General features: G+C 45.1%; 3 protein-coding genes across 11 annotated transcripts in view; 1 reads left to right on the top strand and 2 right to left on the bottom strand.

The window, feature by feature from the left end:
• Positions 1 to 2,290, bottom strand: part of col6a4a (collagen, type VI, alpha 4a) — a 56,828-nt gene extending 54,538 nt beyond the window's left edge. For 4 of the 8 annotated variants that reach the window (XM_081597577.1, XM_081597575.1, XM_081597582.1 and 1 more), the window contains exons 1-2: positions 2,222 to 2,290; positions 1,533 to 1,663 (exon numbers count right to left, since the gene is read on the bottom strand). The gene's annotated coding sequence lies outside the window, so the exon portion shown is untranslated. The remainder of the gene's footprint in view (positions 1 to 1,532; positions 1,664 to 2,221) is intronic. The other 4 variants (XM_081597580.1, XM_081597576.1, XM_081597583.1 and 1 more) reach the window with 3 other exon arrangements.
• A 6,960-nt stretch (positions 2,291 to 9,250) lies between these two features.
• cmtm6 (CKLF-like MARVEL transmembrane domain containing 6) lies at positions 9,251 to 20,811 on the bottom strand. Its single transcript, XM_008430630.3, has 5 exons — positions 20,653 to 20,811; positions 18,124 to 18,247; positions 13,609 to 13,785; positions 13,432 to 13,530; positions 9,251 to 11,208 (listed from the first exon to the last, which is right to left on the bottom strand). The coding sequence occupies exons 2-5, from the start codon at positions 18,238 to 18,240 to the stop codon at positions 11,044 to 11,046; spliced, it is 558 nt and encodes a 185-aa protein (XP_008428852.1). The 5' UTR covers positions 18,241 to 18,247; positions 20,653 to 20,811; the 3' UTR covers positions 9,251 to 11,043.
• Positions 20,812 to 21,965: 1,154 nt separating this feature from the next.
• The window catches only part of cpne4a (copine IVa), a 31,900-nt gene continuing 31,686 nt past the window's right edge, over positions 21,966 to 22,179 (top strand). For both annotated transcript variants that reach the window (XM_081597594.1, XM_081597593.1), the window contains exon 1: positions 21,966 to 22,093. The gene's annotated coding sequence lies outside the window, so the exon portion shown is untranslated. The remainder of the gene's footprint in view (positions 22,094 to 22,179) is intronic.

Here is a 22,179-nt window from a genome sequence, read left to right as displayed (position 1 = left end):
GGCCCGGGGCCGGCCGTGTGGGGCCCGGGGCCGGCCGTGTGGGGCCCGGTCCCGGCCGTGTGGGGCCCGGTCCCGGCCGTGTGGGGCCCGGTCCGGGCCCGGTCCCGGCCGTGTGGGGCCCGGTCCCGGCCGTGTGGGGCCCGAGGCCGGCCGTGTGGGGCCCGGTCCCGGCCGTGTGGGGCCCGGGGTCTCATCTGGGCCCCTGATACCAACATGTCGGCTCCACATGCTCCATCCCTCCTCAGCTGCTCCTAGCACTACAGGGTCCCCCACTGTATAATAAGCCTGGCAGCCGCCATGCTCTCCTGGCCCCACCAGGCTGAGTGTTGCTTGTTTTTTTAAGGAAAATAATAATTTTTTTTAAATATATATTTCATGCAGGTCCAGCCCAGTGAGAAGCTTCACGCTGGTTTTATTTTATTATTTTTCCGGTTCCACGAAGCATCAAACCACATCAGATGCTTTGTCCACTTAGTCAGCCAGAGTTAATGATCTGAGAAACTCGTCCCATAAACTGCAGCAGCCAGAACAGTTTCTGTGACGCTTATTAAAACCCAACAGACAGAAATGTCAGAGCTGCTAACGCTACATTAGCAGCATTGAATTAAATCTCCTGTTTGTTGCTCAGTGCAGCAGATTTAACTCGTCTCATAGTTTGGGTTTAAATCGCGTTTCACTGGAGACGTTTTCCTGTAACATATAATTACCAGGAATATTTTTATGTTTCCTGTCAACATCTTTAATATAAAACCAGGGCGGCGCGCCGGGCTGAGCAGGTTTACTGGGGAAACGCTGCTAAAACCTGCATTAGCATCTTTTCAATTAGCTGACATCGTACCGGTGATCTGAACCTGACAGGAGAAGCTAACTAAAATATATTTGGATTTTGAAATGCAGAGTTGTGTTTAAACGTGTCGTGTTATTTACGTCAGGGTGTCAAACTCAGTTTCATTTAATCAAAAATCTGAATGTTCTTAAAGGGCCGGTGGTGCCAGAAAGCTTTGGAAAAACCAATTAAACTGAAAATATGAATAAATGGCAGCTCCTCCAAGATTTTAGAGTTTTTGTAATCAGGATCACATATTTTGTGAAGCAAACTTAGAAATATTTGTCAGGAATTTTGACGATATTTGCACTAATGTTGAATGTGCCTCTCCCCGTTTCGATCACAGACTATAACTTAGCATCAGGTGAGGCGGCAGTCGATAAAACCCAATGTTTCTGAGACAGATTTGGAGTAAAAATCTGAAAAAATTTGGAGATTTGTTGATTTTCTGTGAATTTTGAGGATCCGTAGGGCCACAGAAAAAGCTACTATGGGCCAGATCTGGCCCCCGGGCCTCGAGTTTGACACATGTGACTTATGGTGAACAAGTTAAAAAATTATTTACGGTAAAAAAGTTATAAAGTTTGAAGTGTTATATTTCTCCAGCAGTGGCAGCAGGAACTAAACATCATAAAAATGAAACAGTTTTTCCATGTGTGAGCATTTAGTTCATTTGATTCAACGATTTGTTAAACAGATTTCTTACAGTGTTTGAGTATGACTTGGGCCGGCTCGGATCAGCACTGATGATTCCCTTTAGATTCATAAATCTCCAGAACCCGAAAGCATCGCAGACACTGAATGAACGGAAATCAGAGAGAACATTTGCCTCGTCACCTGGGGGGCAGATAGAGCGGTGGGGGGCAGGTGGAAGGGGGGGGCAGGCGGGGGGGGGGGGCAGATAGAGCGGTGGGGGGCAGGTGGAGGGGGGGCAGAGTTAGAACCGATTAGAGCGGCTTTAATCTCTGACGGTGAATAATTTCTGGCTTTCAAACCAACATGAAGCTGCAAATAAAGAAGAAACTATCAGAAACTGGAGTTATGAATATTTCTGACCATAAACGGATCAGAGGAGTAAGAGGGAAAACCAGATTCATATTCAGAGCTGCTTTGGAAATGATAATAATAATAATAATGTATGAAACTTTTCAGATTGGATGAAATCTCAGCATCAATCTGCAAGTTAATTGTATAAAAAGCTCCAATATTTGCAAACATTTCTCAGGTTTATCTACAAAAGTCAAGAGAAAACTTTGATTCTCCTTAAAATGCATGAAAATAAAACCTTTAAATGCAATAAAAGAAGAGAAAGTTTCAACAACCTGCACATAAAATGATGCATATTTGGTTTTTGAGTTGTGCAGATCTAGAACAAAGAGCTGCAGCGTTACTTACAGACGAGCCGCTCTGCGTCCGCTCCCTGCAGAATCCAGACGCCCAGTCCCACAGCCATGGAGGAGGAAACGGCTCCGGCCGGAGGCTCCGCCCCCTGCTGGGAGGCCGCAGAGCGACGGCCGCCGTCAGGTTTCTGATGGCTGCAGCTACGCACTGCAAAACACTGCCGTGGAGTTTACATTAAAACTACGTAAAATCACAACTGAACAATATCATAAGGTGGAAAACAAAAATGTTTATGTTGTTTTTACAGCAACAATATGTGAATAGAACCAAATGTATCAGTTAAAACTACAAATGGTGAAAGAAACATTTCTGAGAAGTTATGCAAGTTTTGCAAAATGTATGTCAATGAATTTATATTCTACTGATTAACACATAAAAAAAATACAAATGGTGGAAAAAACCCTGAAAAATATTGTAATAGTCACTCTGTGAATCCAGGTTTCCCCAGGAAACCTGCTCAGCCCGGCGCGCCGTCCTGGTTTTATATTAAAGATGTTGACAGGAAACATAAAAATATTCCTGGTAATTATATGTTACAGGAAAACGTCTCCAGTGAAACGCGATTTAAACCCAAACTATGAGACGAGTTAAATCTGCTGCACTGAGCAACAAACAGATTTAATTCAATGCTGCTAATGTAGCGTTAGCAGCTCTGACATTTCTGTCTGTTGGGTTTTAATAAGCGTCACAGAAACTGTTCTGGCTGCTGCAGTTTATGGGACGAGTTTCTCAGATCATTAACTCTGGCTGACTAAGTGGACAAAGCTTCTGATGTGGTTTGATGCTTCGTGGAACCGGAAAAATAATAATAAAATAAAACCAGCGTGAAGCTTCTCACTGGGCTGGACCTGCATGATGGGGTTAGCGCTGGTTTGTTAGCCGCTAACGCTCCGACCAACCGGAACACAGACATGAACTTTACAGGACAGACGGCGCCACGTTATTCCTGTGGTTCACAGAGCTGCTCAACCAGAGCAACACGGTGGGTTTAAACTCCTACCTCGATGTGGAGTTCTCCAAAGAATCATAATTCCTCACAGTGGTTGATGTAGATATCCATACAGGTCAGCCTGAGTCCAGTTTGAGTGAAAGGAGGAGCGCCTGATCCGCGCTGAGGTAAACTTATAAGATCAAGCAGCGCGCTGAGGCTCCAGCGATGTGATTGGTCCACTCTATGGCTAAACTATAAAATTTTCAGAAATAAATCTGCTTCGCGAGTGAAACGCTCAGAACACCAGAGGGTCTAGCGCAATGCTTAGCCTGGTGGGGGGCCTAGTAAAGCATGGCGGGCTGCCAGGCTTATAATGCACCACTGGGGACATTGAAATACTGGAAAAATCTAATTTATTTCTGAAAATACAAAACATATTAGAGAACTTTTTACATGACATTGCTGCAAAATTAATGTTTGTAGATTTAATAGATTATTTCTGTAATTCACCTGGGATTTTCTTAGCAGCGTTAATTACTTCATATCTGCCATTTTCACATTAAAGCCACAGCTGCCAACAGTTTTTACAGTGCAGATGCTGATAAATGTGAAACTGAACTTGTTATCTTGGACCTGAAGAGGAACGATCTGGAGTCAGAAAAAATATTATTCCACTGTAAAACGTCAACATGGACAATGTGTGAAAAAAATCTAAGACTAAATTATTTCTATTTCATTACACAAACTGTGTTAAAATCCTGATAATTCAGACTGAGATACTGAATTTGAACATTCACAAAGTGTGTAGGAGCCATTTCTCTATTTTCAGTTAAATCTTAGAATTTAGATTATGAATTTATTTTTATTTACTTACTTTCTGGTTAGTTTATAATTAGAATGTTTTTTATTTTTATTTTAGTTATTTAGAATAAGTGTTTTTGGCTAGTAATTTGTTTAATTAGTTAATTAATCCCAGTTTGGGCCCCGGGTGTCTCACATATCAGCAGGTAGGGATTAAGAGACATGGTCACATGGTTTGTTACCATGACAACCAGCCAGCCAATCAGGCCACAGGTGAGACAACCAGGTAGCCCAACCAAAGGCTCCTGTCAAGTTTGTACCATGTTTTACCTGCAACTGTGGAATAAAGCAACAAAGAACTGCATTTCTGACCTTTGACCCTTTTTGGAGCATCTTTACAGATAAAGGTCAGGGTTAGGGTCAGGGTTAAAGGTCAGGGTCTACCCTACATGGAGAAGCTGAGCTGGGACCGGATGAATCCTGCGGCCTTTAATGAGCAGTTTCTCGTTAGCATTAGAAAACCTGCAGCATGAAAAAAGTTAGCTAAGCCTAGAAAATGAAAACCAGAGAAGTTACTTTAGGCCAATTTAGTCACATAGAAAATAATGTCAAGAAATTCTGCTAGTGAAATTGTTATTTTCTCACATTCTTACCTGTGAAAAGTAACGCTAATGGGTCCAGTCTGGTTGAAACGAGCCCAGCAGCTCACGGAGCTCCGATCAGCTCTTCTGCCACGTTTCAAGATGGCGGCGACGTGACGTAGGCCTCGGCGTCCAATGAGGCGTCGAGTATTCATGTCTGTATCCGTGTGGCAGGAACAAAACTAGATGACTTTTCTACAGATTGTGGGAGGAAAATGCAAATGTTCCCAAAGTCGACCTGAAAAATCTTATTTAAACAGCAAAAAATAACGAAAACAATGTTGAAATCCTGGACATTTGTAAAGAAACATCTATTTAAACTGCAGCAGCACCTGCGTTCCCATTAACCATAGAATTGCGCAAATTGAAATTATGAAAATAAATGAGCGTAATGACTCGCGTGTTTTGATAAAAGGTTTGTGGCGAGGAGATTTTTCAGCCGTGCGGAAACGAGACGTCTTTACGTCACAGGAGTCACGTGCTCAACAGAAGAAGAAACGACCGGAAGTGGTAGGAGGTTGATGGAGTGTTTTTGTTTTGTGTTTTTTTTTACTTACCGCGTGAACAAGTTTATTCACGTGTGATTTAAACGTCATTTCTTATTTAATGGAAACACCTTAATTGTGATATTGTGTTTTTTTTGGACATCAGCAGAATAAAGACAAACATTTGTAATGATCTGGTTCTGGTTCTGCTCTGCATTCAGAACCAGAGCCAAACATGGAAAAGCAGCATTCAGCTTCTATGCACCACAGATCTAGAACAAACTCCAAGAAAACTGAAAAAGTGCTGAAACACTGAGTTCCTTTAAATCCAGGTTCCTTTGTTCTGAGGCTGTTTGTGTTCAGGAAAAGCCGAAATGCTGGAAATATGAAATCAGAGACATTTGTTGTTCATATTGAAATATGAAGATAACATTTAGATTTGACGTTTTCATGTGAGAATGAAGGCTGACCACAGAAACCTGGATCTGATCACACATTTATTACAGATTTATGAAGTCATGATGGAAGAGGCAGGAATCTGGAAACTACATTCTCAAATGATCCAAAACAGAGAAAGAGCTATTTTATCGTTGCTGCTGCATCTCAATAAGTTAGAATAAAACACTTCATTTGTTTCAGAAATGATATGAGGCATTAAAGGAAAAAGCTTATTAAACTCAGAGGGAGGAATCTGAAGCCTTTTCACTTTATTGTTAAAACTCATGAATCTCATGAAGGGTGGAGGCGCAGAAATCCACAGGAAAAATATATTCTGAAGGTTCGATGAGAAGGGAAACTTTCAGACCTTCAACCAGAACAGAAACAAATACATTATGTAATTGTCCACCTGGATTTATTTTAGTTAAAATATATAGTTTGTGGACTACATATTTAGCTAGCAAGCTAATTATCGATCTTCTGTATCTGTTGCTAAATATTTAGCTCACAAAGCTAAATATTGGACTTCAAACTAAATATTTAGCTTACTCACTAAATGTTAAGTTAGCAGGCTAAATATTTACGTAGAAAACCCAAATCATCGCTGTTATTTTTTGGCTGCTCTGTGGAGAGGAGAGCAGAGACTTGTGAGTCCGGCAGCGTCAGCGCCGAGGCCGGCGGAGGGTTCAGGGTGTTCGGAGCGTTTTCCAGTCGAAGGGGCTTCAAACGATGTCCGGATTTTTCATGGTCCTCCAGGTCCGTTGTTGTCATCATCCTGAAGTGAAATGAATCTGCAGCAGACATCATAGACACAATAATAAAAGACAGCGTCACAAAAAACAAACAGTTTCTAATTTCAGGTCCATGATCCTGGAGTCTTCTGTGTGAGATGAAGAAACTCTGGAGGAAACAAGAAAAACAGAAACTGGTCTCTCCAGGAGTTTGGTCTGAATTTCAGCAGGTTGTGTTCGGGTCGCATGGAGCTGTGGGAACCGCAGGCTGCAGTGATTTACGCCTGCAGTTATCGATGTGCTGTCGTTCCTCTCAGCTGTTTGAGCAGAGCGGTTTCCACTTCCTTTTAGGGAAACAACCAGGCCTCAGCAGAGAAACGTCCCATTTCAGCAGGAGGCCGTGCGGGAAGTGACGCTTTCCTGGGACGCCTCTGACTCTGAAGTGAAGAGTTCATGTTTCTCCCTGCAGACAGAGCAGAAGCAGCTGGATCGGAGACGAGTGGCCTGTCGGGTCGGTCATCGGGTCAGAAGCCGACATGTTTAAATGTTGGACCTTCGGTCAGATCTGAGGATTAATATTAACTCTGGGAAACCAGGAAGATGTCAGACTGCAGCTCCAGGATCCCATGAAGCATTGAAGCCAAAATGTTTCCATCTGAACTTTTAAAAGAGGAAATAAAGTTCAGCTCACAGCCAGTAAAACCTCCTAGAAGGTCGAAAAGCTGGAGGTCTGATCATTAGTGTGCCTAACTGGGTCAAAGGTCAGCATCAAACCTCAGACTAGAAACCACTCCAGGCCTAAAATATTTTGAATCTGATTTTAACTCTTTAAACACACAACAGATTAAACACCTTTATTATTCAGTAAAAACTTTCAGCAGCCATAGAACCCGTGTTAAAGTCGAGGCCCGTGGGCCGAATCCGGCTCACCACGGCCACTTCTGTGGCCCTCCAGACTCTAGATGAGTTACAATTTAAAGGGCCAGTATCATGTAAAATCGATTTTTTTAAATCGCTCTATCGTGTTTGAATGTTTTTCCCGGGATTGTTGCCTTCGTTCAGGCAAAATGCCTGGGTGGGCCTAGCCCCGCCTCCGAGGCGCTGCTCCTCCCTCTCAGCTCCTTCAGACTAGCCAGCAGCAATTAGCAAACAGCTGCTGAGCTCAGTACTGGAGCTGCTGCTCAGAGCAGCGCTGGTAAAAACACTAAAGGGTTAATAGAGGAGCCATGTTGGGACGACTTCCTGGAGGCGGAGCTTCAGAGAGCAGGAACTTCTTAAAGAGACAGAGACACAATTTCAAGATGTTAAATCAGGAACTGAAATTTATTTAGTCATATTTTATATATGTAGTATTTTATAAGAACTGAATGCGACAAAATTACTGGACTGTAAAATATGTGAATAGAAAACACAGAATAATGTCCCTTCAACACATCCAGAACCAGAACCCAGCCAGAACCAGAACCAGTCAGAACCAGAACCCAGCCAGAACCAGTCAGAACCAGTCAGAACCAGAACCCAGTTAGAACCAGAACCCAGCCAGAACCAGAACCAGTCAGAACCAGAACCCAGCCAGAACCAGAACCAGTCAGAACCAGTCAGAACCAGAACCCAGTTAGAACCAGAACCCAGCCAGAACCAGAACCAGTTAGAACGAGAACCAGTTAGAACCAGAACCAGTCAGAACCAGAACCCAGTTAGAACCAGAACCCAGCCAGAACCAGTCAGAACCAGAACCCAGTTAGAACCAGAACCCAGCCAGAACCAGAACCAGTTAGAACCAGAACCAGTTAGAACCAGAACCAGTCAGAACCAGAACCCAGTTAGAACCAGAACCCAGCCAGAACCAGTCAGAACCAGACCCCAGTTAGAACCAGAACCCAGCCAGAACCAGTCAGAACCAGAACCCAGTTAGAACCAGAACCAGTCAGAACCAGACCCCAGTTAGAACCAGAACCCAGCCAGAACCAGTCAGAACCAGAACCCAGTTAGAACCAGAACCAGAACCCAGCCGGTCCTCCAGAATCACGCTTGTTGGGTCTTTATTCTCCTTGAATTGTCAAATATTGAAGTTCTGGTGAAGCTGTTTACTGTCACCTGCTGGACAAACCGGTGCAGTGCATCCGTCAGGGAGCTGGGAGAACTGGGAGAACTGGGAGAACTGGGCTGACTTCCCAGGTTCTGCGTGAATCAGCTGGACTCGGTTGAATCCAGAGAAGATGAACAAACATCTGGAGCTCTTCTACGGAGAGCCAAAAGGGACAAACCTAAATGTCATCCTTAAATTATTACATGAAGTAAAGAAATGTTTAATATTTTGTGTTTCTTTATAAAATATAATTTATATTTTATTTAACATGTCATCAGTTCATTAAAATGCAAACTGAAAAGAGCCGATATGGTTAATTAAATGTGTTCCTGCAGCATCGCTTTGAATTTATCTGTCAAACTAAAGTAGAGGGGCGTGGCTATGGGCGGGGCTAACGCCCTGCGATAAAACAAAAGATCTAATTCGGGCTCTGATTGGCTGATGCCAGACGACAGCAAACCGAATCCGGTCTGCGTTAAGAAACGTGAGTCATGATAAAAATTAAAGAGGCAAATAGTGACACTTTATAACACAGTAACTATGTTTCCTTCAGAAGTTAGAAAATAATACACGTAAAATGACTTTAAGAAATTTGACTTCATAATTTAACACCTTGAAATTGGGCCTCCGTCTCTTTAAGAAGCTCCTGCTCTCTGAAGCTCCGCCTCCAGGAAGTCGTCCCAACATGGCTCCTTTATTAACCCTTTAGTGTTTTTACCAACGTTGCTCTGAGCAGCAGTTCCTATAGTGAGCTCAGCAGCTGGTTGCTAATTGCTGCTGGCTAGTCTGAAGGAGCTGAGGGGGAGGAGCAGCGCCTCGGAGGCGGGGCTAGGTCCACCCAGGTGTTTGAAGCTGAATGGTTGCCATGGAGATCAAAGGATTTGTGAAATGAAGGCAACACTCCAGGTTTGTTTTGATGAGGGAAACATTTATTATTAAAATGCAGCAAATGGAGGAACAGGAAGTTACAGTTCATATAAATCATAGAAAACATTTGATTTGGCTCTGAAGAGCAACACGCCGACACAAAACAGGATCGTCTGACAGAAAAACCGCTGGCATTCGTATTTTTACATGATTGTCATTATTGGCAATAAAACAGATTCAAACGTTTTCAGGTCGATCTGGAAGAAACTAAACCAGGAGGAGAAACAACTGATCTCCTTTAACTTGCAGTCCTCTCTAGTCTACGGGCATAAAACCAAAAATACAGAGATAAAACCAAAAATATGGAGATAAAATGAAACAATATGGAGATAAAACCAAAAATACGGAGATAAAACCAAAAATATGGAGATAAAATGAAACAATATGGAGATAAAACCAAAAATACGGAGATAAAACCAAAAATATGGAGATAAAACGAAACAATATGGAGATAAAACCAAAAATACGGAGATAAAACCAAAAATATGGAGATAAAACGAAACAATATGGAGATAAAACCAAACAATATGGAGATAAAACGAAACAATATGGAGATAAAACCAAACAATATGGAGATAAAACCAAAAATACGGAGATAAAACCAAAAATATGGAGATAAAACGAAACAATATGGAGATAAAACCAAACAATATGGAGATAAAATGAAACAATATGGAGATAAAACCAAACAATATGGAGATAAAACCAACAATACGGAGATAAAACCAAAAATACGAAGATAAAACGAAACAATATTAGCATAAACGGTTCAATCTCAGGGATTACTGAACATTTATAAAACAGCAGAAAAAGCTCAAGACTGAAACTGTTGTTTTCTACTAAAAAACAGGAAGTGGTTCCCTCAGCCTGACAGGAAGTAGTTTCCTTTAAGACGATTAAAGTGTAACAGCAGGACAGACGTTGGACCAAACCGAAGATCCGATATGATCAGTTTGTAAGCGACAGAAACATTTAGAAACACGAAGCTGCTGGCAGCAGGAGGGAGACGAATCCCGACGGATCAGAGGAAATCCCATCACCGTTTCATGTTTCAGATCAGAAGGAACTGATTTCAGGGAAAATTACGGAAAACGACTCAAATCAGACCACAGCTCCCCCTGCTGGACAGCGACAGGCATTTCACTTTAGATCCTCAAGTTCCTGATTTCAGTGAAACCTGCAGATGATTGACATGAAATATTTCATTTGGACATAAACAGCTGGACAGTTTCTGTCCGATTCATTTAGAAAAACAATCATTCATCTTCCTTCAGGGAATAAAATAAACTTCCTAAAGCGATCCAAGTGGACAAATATACAAAAATCTGAAAATTTACAGAAACATTCGATTTTTTAAAACATTTTCTAAAAACAAAAAACTTCAAGAAATGGTGGCAAGTTAATAAGGAGCTGACATCATTTCTACAAGATAGTGAGAATTTTAAGGCAACTGTTAAAAAGCAAAGCTGGCAGAGCAAAAGAAAACCAGTTAGAACCAGTCAGAACCAGTCAAAACCAGTCAGAACCAGTCAGAACCAGTTAGAACCAGTCAGAACCAGTTAGAACCAGTCAGAACCAGTCAGAACCAGTCAGAACCAGTCAGAACCAGTCAGAACCAGTCAGAACCAGTAAGCCGTGTGATTCCCAGTGGAGCAGTTTAGTGGTTTGGTTGTTTTAGTGTCTGCTGGTTCCGAATCTTCAGGAATAAAACCAGTTTGTGTCTCAGGCGGTTCTGATTGGCAGGCGGAGCGCCACCTGCAGGCGCGCGGCGTCCTACGCCTTTCCGTTGGCGTCTCCGTTCAGCTTCTCGGCCTCAGGCGGAGGAACGGCGCCGTTGGTGGTGGGCGGGGCCTTAGCGCCCTGGAAAGGATGACCTTTGACCTTCAGGAAGACGAGGAAGTCAAGGATGAACGCCACCATGGCCAGGAAGCCGAACGCCTGCAGACAGAGAAAATACAAAACTTCAGATCAGAAAACAGTCAGATAGTTTCTAAACACAAACGATTTCAAGGTCGTCTGCAAGACCTGAGGTATGGAGGACCAAACCTGACGTAATGAGAAATAAAAGCAAATACAGTCATGGCCAAAATAATGACACAAATGTTATATTTCACCTGATCTGCTGCCCTCTGGTTTCCATGTCAGATGTTTTCATCACATACAGAAATACAATCATGAGTAACAAAAGCTTTTATTGACAGAATGAGTTAATGCAGCAAGTCAGTATTTGCAGTGCTGACCCCTCTTCTTCTTCAGGACCTCTGCGATTCTCCCTGTCCTGCTGTCCATCACCTTCTGGACCAAATCCTGACTGATGGCCGTCCTCCATTCTTCCACAATCAATGCATTTTGTCAGAAGGTTTTTGTTTGTCCACCCGTCTCTTGATGATTGACCACAAGTTTTCAATGGGATTAAGATCTGGGGAGTTTCCAGGCCATGGACCCAAAATCTCTGTTTTGTTCCCTGAGCCAGTTAGTTATCAGCTTTATGGCCAGGTGCTCCATCATGCTGGAAAAGGCTTTGTTCATCACCAAACTGCTCTGGACGGTTGGGAGACGTTGCTCTGAGGACATTCTGGTACCATTCTTTATTCATGGCTGTGTTTTTAGGCCAGACTGTGAGAGAGCCGACTCCCTGGGCTGAGAAGCAACATGAATGGTTTCAGGATGCTGTACAGTTGGCATGAGACCAGACTGGTGGTGGCGCTCACCTCGTCTTCTCCCAACAAGCTGTTTTCCAGATGTCCCAAACAATCGTAAAGAGGATCCATCAGAGAAAATGACTTCACCCCAGTCCTCAGCAGTCCACTCCCTGTACCTTCTGCAGAGTATCAGTCTGTCCCTCATGTTTTCCTGGAGAGAAGTGGCTTCTTTGCTGCCCTCCTTGAGACCAGGCCTTGCTCCAAGAGTCTCCGCCTCACAGTGCAAACGCCCTCACACCTGCTGCTGCCATTCCTGAGCAAGCTCTGCACTGCCGGTAGCCCGATCCATCCTGCAGCTGAAACACTTTTAAGAGACTGTCCTGGTGCTGGCTGGTCTTTCTTGGGCGCCCTGCAGCCTTTTTGGCAACAATGGAGCCTTTTTGGCACCAATGGAGCCTTTTGGCAACAATGGAGCCTTTTTGGCAACAATGGAACCTTTTTGGCACCAATGGAGCCTTTTTGGCACCAATGGAGCCTTTTTGGCACCAATGGAACCTTTTTGGCAACAATGGAACCTTTTTGGCACCAATGGAGCCTTTTTGGCAACAATGGAGCCTTTTTGGCACCAATGGAGCCTTTTTGGCACCAATGGAACCTTTTTGGCACCAATGGAACCTTTTTGGCACCAATGGAGCCTTTTTGGCACCAATGGAACCTTTTTGGCACCAATGGAGCCTTTTTGGCACCAATGGAGCCTTTTTGGCACCAATGGAGCCTTTTTGGCACCAATGGAGCCTTTTTGGCACCAATGGAACCTTTTTGGCAACAATGGAGCCTTTCTGGCAACAATGGAGCCTTTTTGGCAACAATGGAGCCTTTTTGGCAACAATGGAGCCTTTTTGGTAACAATGGAGCCTTTTTGGTAACAATGGAGCCTTTTTGGTAACAACTCTCTCCTTGAAGTTCTTGATGCCATAGATTGTTGACTGAGGTGAATCTTTCTAGCTGCTCTTCCCTGTTAGGCCGTTGTTCAGCAGTGCAATGATGATGTTTCTTTAGAGATAACCGTGGTTCACAGAGAGAAACAATGGTGCCAAGAACCAGCCTGTTTAAAGGGTCCAGTCATTCTTACTAATCATGACAGATGGATCTGCAGCCCTGTCCTCATCAACACCCACAGCTGAGTTAATGGATCTGAAAACATGTCAGCTGGTCCTTTAAGGCAGCAATGAAGCTGAAATGTGTTTTGGGGGATAAAGTTTATTTTCTAGGCAAATATTGACTTTGCAATTAATTTGCTGTTAAGCTGATCAACATTCTGGAGTTTATGCAAAGTGCCATTATAAAACCTGAAGCAGTAGACTTTGTAAAAATTTACATTTGAATCATTCTCAAAACTTTGGGCCATGATTGTATGTGTGTGTATATATATATATATATATATATATATAGGGGACCCTGGGGGACACAGAGGGACCCTGGGGGACACAGAGGGACCCTCAGAGGGACGGTGTCTCACCACGGCGACGGACTCCACTGTCGTCTTGCCGTTGTTGGCTGCAAACACGATGGAGGCGATGAAGAATAAGACGGCGATGAGGAGCGTGTACAGGAAGTCCTGCAGGACAGAAAAACTCATCACTTCAGTAGTAAGACAACAGGGACTGACGGAACCAGAACCAGAGCAGAACCTTACCACTTTGGGCCAGCAGCTGATGCCCACCCTGCTGTGCAGCGTGGTGGACAGGAGGAAGAGGAGCAGCGCCGTGAAGAGGAAGGCTGTGCAGCTCACAAACTCAAAGAAGTAAAGAGGAGAGCAGCTCAGGCAGGTGGACACCGTCTCCTCCAGGACGAAGGCCACCAGGGACAGCAGCTGGGGACACACAGCAGGACCATCAGAACCAGAACCACAGTTATGTGATGTATCCGGCCCAGAAAGGGCGGCCATCTTGATCTGCAAACTACCAGCTATCCACGGTGATGCTAGTTGATGACATCATCAGCCGGCGTCCAAACAGAGAGGAAGAGGAAGTGTCATGGCGGAGAGCGACAGGGACAGAGCTCGTTCTAATCTGGACCCGGTTCTGGTTCAAACTGGGCTGTTAAGGTGTTTTGGTCCAGAAACAAGTAAATCTGGTGGAGCAGCTGGCAGCACTGCTGCCTCCTGGGCTCCAGTCCAGGCCCGGCCCGGTCCATCTGTCTGTCTGTCTGCATGTTCACCCTGTGCATGGTGGGTTCTCTACAGGTTCTACAGGTTCCTCCCAGTCCAAAAACAGGTTAACTGGTCTCTAAATTGTCCCTAGGTGTGAGTGTGGTTGTTTGACCTCTTTGTCTCTGTGTTGCCCTGCGACAGACAGGTGACCCGCCCAGGTGACCCGCCCAGGTGACCCGCCCAGGTGACCCGCCTCTCACCTGAGAGACATCAGCACCTCATGACCCACCAGGGACGAGGGTGGAAGAAAATGGATGATGGGTGAATCTGGTCACCAGTCGGACCTGAAGCTTCTGCTGGTTCTGCAGTGCAGAGAGGCAGAGAGGCAGGCTAGCATGTAGCTGCTAACAGAAACTACTGATTATTCCTGCTGATTGATTATTCCTGCTGATTGATTATTCCTGCTGATTGATTATTCCTCCTGATTGATTATTCCTCCTGATTGATTATTCCTGCTGATTGATTATTCCTGCTGATTGATTATTCCTGCTGATTGATTATTCCTGCTGATTGATTATTCCTCCTGATTGATTATTCCTCCTGATTGATTATTCCTGCTGATTGATTATTCCTGCTGATTGATTACCCTTCCTGACTGAGTTTTGTTTGAAACCAGTGAGATTGAACTGGTTTTAATGTTGAGCTGCTAACTGGCAGCAGAAACTAAAACATTACAGACCGACGACATCCAGAGGCCTCAAAACAAATCTATTGTATATATATCTATGTCCTCCACCTGAAGGGGGCGGAGCCTCTGCTCTGTGTTGGGTTAGAAGCTGCAGAACCGGTCTGGAGCTAGAGACACGTCCTCCATGTCCTCTGTGTCCTCTGTGTCCTCCATGTCCTCCGTGTCCCCCCCCTGTCAGAACCGGGTCCAGTTTCAGACTCGCTCCTGGTTTTGCTGCATTAGTTTCCCTGCAGTGTTTGTTGTTTGGTTGATTTTAGTTTTTCTGTTTGGTTTTTGTGTCTGCAGAGTTTCTAATGTAAAAAACCTCCAGAACCTCCAGAACCTCCAGAACCCGCCCTTCTTACCCCTGAAGCCTCTGGACCCAGGATGTGAGGAAAGAGGAAGGATTTTATTGTGAAAGGTTGTGGCAGAAAGTGCTGACTCTGCAGATTTGATCGGTTTATTCTGATCCCTTCCTGACTCAGTCAGAGGTCCGGTTCTGATCCGGACCCAGTGTGAGGCGCTGCAGAGCCGCTAGAACCAGGTCGGGTCACCAAACACAGAACCAGAGGAAGGTTCTGGATAGACCGGTCCTCCAGAACCGGTCAGATGGAGGTCCAGAGCTCTGAACATCCCGTTTCTGCAGCTGGTTCTGTTCGGCCCGGATGCCCCCCCCCCAGGCGCCGTTGCAACAGCCGGTGGTTCTGCTGACCGCAGCCAAACGGTCCTGCAGAACTTTCACTTCTCCGTCTGCCGCTTCCTGCTGAAGAGCAGAACCAGAACCAGAACCGGACCTGAACTTTATCGGCCAGAACTTTGACTTGTAACCTGAATTTACTTAAAAAACTCAAACTGGTTTCATCTGGTAACCACAGAGGAAACCAGAACTTTGACCCAAATTAAATATTTTTCTTCAGATGAGCCCAGAATAAAAAACTGGATCAGAACCACCAGCAGTTCTGGACCTAGGATCAGGATAATTTTATGATTTTAGTTTTTAAAAATGATTTTTGGCCCAAAGTCTGGACTGCTCTGCTTCAGTGCTCTCGACTCCCGCAGCATGATGCTGCCTCTGCCTGTTCGCAGCAGATGTATGGAAGGCAACACGTGGTTCTGTGGCGCTGATCCGTCTTCCTGGCCGAGCGGCCAGAACGTTCTCTGTGCTTTATAGAAACGATCCTGAGCCGAACCAGGACCAATAAAACATGGCCGCCCGGCTCTTTGACTGGCTGTAAACTTCTGGCCTCAGCGTCAATCTGAGCCGGCAGATTCAGCAACTTGTTGCCAACTGGGAGAGGCGGCAACGTGTGAAACGAGCCGCCGAACGGCAACTTCCTGTGACAACAACCGAGGATTCAGAGAAGAAGAAGAAGTGGCAGGAAGTGTGATTCAGGGAGCGCCGACCACGGAAACCACGGCAACGGGTTCAGAGCGTCATGGAGTGAACAACAGGAAACCAGACGCAGGCTGGGGACCCGGTCCAGAACTGGGGACATGCACAGAACCTCACTGGGTTCCTCCAGACGGGATTATTTTAGATCCAGATTGAAATAAAAGGTTTTAATTTAATCTGATTATCATTTTATTTCTGACAAAATTGGACCAAATGGTTCAAAGTTTCTCCAGACGACAGAAAAGAACCGAAAGAAAAGATTCACAAAGCACAACTGAACCGAGAACTGAACCGAGAACTGAACCGAGAACTGAACAGAGAACTGAATCATGAACTGAATCATGAACTGAACAGAGAACTGAATCATGAACTGAACCGAGAACTGAATCGTGAACTGAACCGAGAACTGAATCATGAACTGAATCATGAACTGAACCGAGAACTGAATCATGAACTGAATCATGAACTGAACAGAGAACTGAATCGTGAACTGAACCGAGAACTGAATCATGAACTGAATCATGAACTGAACCGAGAACTGAATCATGAACTGAATCATGAACTGAACCGAGAACTGAATCGTGAACTGAACAGAGAACTGAATCATGAACTGAACCGAGAACTGAATCATGAACTGAATCATGAACTGAATCATGAACTGAATCATGAACTGTAGGACTGCATAATTAAATCGATTCTACGATATTTACTGATTTTCATGTATCGATGCGTTAGACCATAGTGTCCACAGCCTTATAGCGTCTTTTTGTCTGGTTTGTGACGGCGTAGCAGCCAGGCTCCGCCTCCCTCCGTCTCACCTTCAACTTGAGCTTAAAGTGCACATTATAAACTACACACCAGTTTTTAAATTGCGTTAACAGGCCGAGTAAAACCGGAGTTATGCTAAAATAAGTAAACCGGTTTTTTCCGAATGACAGAAAAATGTCAAAAACCGTTTTTTCCGGTTATGTGACAGGAAATGAGCTTCCAAACGTAAAAACGCAACGTTAGAATCCTGTGTTTTTAGAAATCTCAAATCTTCAACAAATAACGATGGGATGGATTTTGTTGCTAGGAAACGAAGTAAAGTTGCTCAAGTTACGGTGAAAGAGAAGCGGATCGGAGCAGCGGCGCGAAATTACAGCAAAGTTTGGATATCGGAGCGATGGGTGGCGTCCGCTTGGTGATTTGTCTTTAGTGGTTTCTGTTCCGTTTACCTGAAGAATCAACGCACGGCGGCGGCGGCTCTGTTTGGAGCTGGAAGACGAAGAGGCGAAACCCGCAGCCGGAGTCTGGGCGCCATGAGGGTTGCCATGACGACATGGCAGATCGATCATTCATATTAGCAGCTGAGCAACAGACAGAGAACGATGAGACGCAGATACTCAGAGATCCAAGCAGGGGAACGGCGGCGCTGCGCAGCTGCAAGGAGTCGATCACTACGGGGTCAGGCGGAGCCGCTACCCCAGCAGCTAGTAGCAAACAGCTTACAGCCACGGCTAACTCCAGGAGCTAAGCTAGAAAAATATTTTCACTATAGTCCAAAAGACTTTATTTTACCCCCGTATCCTAATCAGGTATTGTGTAGTTGATGCTTTTGATCAGTTTTCAGTTAATTAAATCCAAGTCTATGGAACACAAACGTCACCAAAATCACTGTCCCTCTAAAATCTTTCAGAAAATCATAAAAGTGTATCGATCGCAGAATATCGTGATATATATCGTATCGTGAGGTGATTGTGTCACTACACCCCTAATGAACTGAACCAATGAACTGAACAGTTCCCGGCTCAGTCAGTGGTTCTGGTTCAGTTCTGGTTCTGATCCAGCCGTGTTTATACATCTGGACCAGCGGCACGGTAACCAAGGCAGCCTGATCAGAACCCGGGCGGTTCTGTCCAGACAGCGTTAATCAGAGCTGAGTGAACTTTGACCTCACCACTTCCAGGATCTTCAGGCCGAAACGCGGCATGTCCAGATGCTCCGACGCCGGGCCGAGCCAGAACGGCGCCTTCGGGTTAGAAACCGTCGTCGCTGTGTAAACTTCGTTCGCCATGATGGAGCTGGAGACAGAACAGGAAGTTGCATCAGAGTCCAGATCTATGACCACTTCCTGTTGGAGCCAGCACTGACCTCTACACCATTAATTAACAAAGTTCTTTATTTGAAGCACAAGAGACGCGAAACCTCCTGAAAATGTGTTTGAAGAGTTTCAAGGAGATGAAACTTAAAAGTCAAAATAAATGAGTGAATTAAATGACAAAACAGGAGAAAATCTAAACGAGTGAAACGAGTACGTTACCCCCGGGGGTGGGGGGGACGACGCCTACGTTACCCCCGGGGGTGGGGGGGGGCGACGCCTGCGTTATCCCCGGGGGTGGGGGGGACGACGCCTACGTTGCCCCGGGGGTGGGGGGGGCGACGCCTGCGTTATCCCCGGGGGTGGGGGGGACGGCGCCTACGTTACCCCCGGGGGTGGGGGGGTGACGCCTGCGTTACCCCCCGGGGCAACGTCTGCGTTACGCCTGCGTTACCCCCGGGGGCGACGCCTGCGTTACCCCCGGGGGTGGGGGGGCGACGCCTGCGTTACCCCCCGGGGCGACGCCTGCGTTACCCCCGGGGCGACGCCTGCGTTACCCCCGGGGGCGACGCCTGCGTTACCCCCGGGGGTGGGGGGGCGACGCCTGCGTTACCCCCCGGGGCGACGCCTGCGTTACCCCCGGGGCGACGCCTGCGTTACCCCCGGGGCGATGCCTGCGTTACCCCCGGGGCGATGCCTGCGTTACCCCCGGGGCGACGCCTGCGTTACCCCCGGGGGCGACGCCTGCGTTACCCCCCGGGGCGACGCCTGCGTTACCCCCGGGGCGACGCCTGCGTTACCCCCGGGGCGACGCCTGCGTTACCCCCGGGGCGATGCCTGCGTTACCCCCGGGGCGACGCCTGCGTTACCCCCGGGGGCGGGGCTGGACCTGGCCGGTTGGGGCTCCTAGTCGGAGCATCACAGATGATTCTCAGAGGCTCAGGCTTCAGCTTTGCCCCATTTTGCCCTGGTGACCAGCTGGGCCAATCAGAGGGCAGGAGGTCCCGCCCTTCACTGTGATTGGTTTAGACCTCATGTGTCTGTTGATGAACAGGGAACCTTTTAGACTCTGTTTTTCCTCCAACGACTCGGCGCACCGCTGAAACTTGTTAGATTCTGGAGCTAAATGTTCCTGACAGGCACTGAACGCACCACGGGTTGAAGCACGACCCGGTTCTGGTCCAGATCAGGAACAGCAGCTGAGCAGTTGGTCCAAGTATATTGGGACTAAAATAAAACTGTGAAAGTTTCTGATCCAGAACCAAAACGTTTGAGGCTCTTATGACCCAAAACCGGTTCTGAGACACAAATTACTCTTTTTTTTGTTTCAATTCTATGTATAAATAAAACGGAAAATGTCAGAAAAACCGAAATGAAGATCAGATGAGAGGTTTCTGAATAAAAACATCTGCAGGAAGACTGGATTTCAGTATTAATGCATGTTTTGGGTCATATTAGAATAACGATGCATGTAACTGCGACCGGACTGCAGACTGGACGTCCGCTTCATGACTGGACAAACTTTACTGCAATCATTACAACAATATTCAACATTTTAATGCCATTTATTCCCAATATCATGCAGCTCTGCATGTTAAACTAAATGACGCTGCAGGGAAAGGCCTGACTTCTGTTTGGGGTTTTATGAAAGCGTCAACATTCAGATGAAAACCAGAGTTCAGCTTTAATTTTCCAGATAAAACCAAAAACAAACATTTGAAGGGGATTTCTGGTTTCTCTGCAAGTGAAAGTGAAAAGCAGCAACCATGTGTTCAATTTCAAACTTTCCCATCATCTCAGGTTTAAAACAACAAACGTGATTCAGAAATATAAGAACAAAACCGGGTTTTTTTTATCGCACGGGAACGAATCAGAGCAGATCTGAAACATTTAACCTGAACAGAACGTTCTGGGAAAACCGGAAACTTCACCTCCACCAAACTCCAACTGTAAAACTTGACAATTTAAATCACAACGTTGGTAAACACCAAACTAAACAGTTAAAAAGATGATTTATGAATTGTCTGTAAAGCTAGGAGTCCTGCAGGAAGTTCGGCCCTGATTTTATCCGGCAAAAGTTTTATTTTAATGGATCCAGCAGCTGTCTGGTTCCAAAGCCAAGGGAGGGATCGGAGCGGATGTGGACTTTTTCAAAGAGAACGGGATTAAACTCAGGAAATGAAGATAGATTTTCTAAAACACATCCGAGATTATCAGAACTAAGAAAAAATGTACTTTTAAACTTTTAATTGCATGTCAAACAAGAAACTTTAAGAAGTTTAGCATCAACTTCAGCGGCCTAAACGTGATTAACTTTTATCTTTCTGAACAAAAAAATAAGGAAATGAGAATTTAAAAAATACGTGACGTTAAATGTATAAAACTCACGGCTGTGTTGTCTCGGTTCACAGGAAAGATGAACTTTACAGTTAAAATCTAACTCCGTCACCTCTAGGCTTTGTTTGTGAGCCACTTCCGCGTTTCAGAATTTTTTAAAGCTGGAACGTAACGCAAAACTTAGCTTCCGGTACCTACCGGAAGTTTTCGATGTCGCTTTATTGTGAAGTCTAGAACGATTAGTTTACCTTTGAGGTACTTTTGGTTTCAAACCCACATAAGTCCGACTCATAAACACAAGAAGTCACTTATCATCCTCCATAAAGGTTAAAGAGTCGATAAAGTGACTAAGATGTTTACGGCTGATTTCTGATGAGAAAATAATCCTGGAGTTTGGTTTTTAACACAACACCGACATCTAGTGGCGGGAAACAGAAGGAAGTTGAATGTTTGAAAAATAACCTCTTTTTCCCTTTAAGGGATTAAACCAAAAACTTTCTGACTATGTAACTTTACAACAACATCCCATAATTTTCTTATTTCTCCCTAAATCAGATGACCTGTGTGACGGTTTACAGTCATATTTTCACCATGTAATTCAAACATTTATAAGTGTCATAGTTCCAAAATAAATATTTAACCTACAACCAAAATACTTAACTTGTAAACTAAATATTTAGTTAGCAAACTATATGCTTTGTTGTCAACTAAATGTTTAGCGTCCAAACTAAGCATTTAATTTCAAAACTGGCGGAAAACAGATGCAAGCTGAATGTTTTTAAACCAGACTGCAGATTTCTGGGACGCTCCGTGGATCTGAAGACAAAAGTTCATCTGAGGAGGAAAACACAAATGAAAAGACTATAAAAACCCCCTGACATCAGTTTGCCCCGGTTTATTTTCACTTCTTAGAATAAAGGTCATTAGTTTTTATTATTTTCTTATTTCTGATTTGATTTTTGTGCAGTAAATAAATAAACTCACCTGACTTCCTGCAGGGCAGCAGCTCTGAACCCACTGGAATGACCGTGTGAAAGTCCAGCTGAGAATCCATGTCTGAAGCTTGATGTTCAGAGATTCTCTGGCTTCCATCCTTCTCCCAATGCAGAAGCATGCCACACTTTTCAGATCAAATGAATTGTCCAGTTCAGCCAGTATGAATACTTCTGGACCTCAGGAAGCTTCAGCTCTGATCTGAAGGATGTTTCATGAATAAAAGCTGATTTTCTTTCCGCCGTCAGAAGCTGAAGTTTCTCTTCACGGTGCGCTGCCTGACTCAGCCTGCAGGGGGCGCCGCGGCCCGCTCCTCTCAGGGTCTCCCCGGGTATAAATGCGGGAGGAGCGGCTGCGGAGCGGAGAGGCTCTCCAGCAGCCAGAGGAGGAGGAAGAGGAGGATGAGGGTGAAGAAGCGGAGCTGATCTCAGGTCGGAGCCGCGGAGCTGAAACTGGAAACTTCCGGATGTTTTTCTGAAGCTTTTCCTCATCCGAGCAGGTAAGAGAGGAAGACTCTCTGCTGAGGAAGAGGGTGACGGTGCTGAGGTTCGGGTCAGAAATCCTGAGGTGATCCGGGTTCTGTCT

Source organism: Poecilia reticulata, chromosome 16, assembly GCF_904066995.2.
Source record: "Poecilia reticulata chromosome 16, P_reticulata-male-v2, whole genome shotgun sequence".
Lineage (NCBI taxonomy): Eukaryota > Metazoa > Chordata > Actinopteri > Cyprinodontiformes > Poeciliidae > Poecilia > Poecilia reticulata.
Note: the sequence above shows the minus strand (reverse complement) of the source record. Positions and strands in the feature narration are given on the sequence as shown.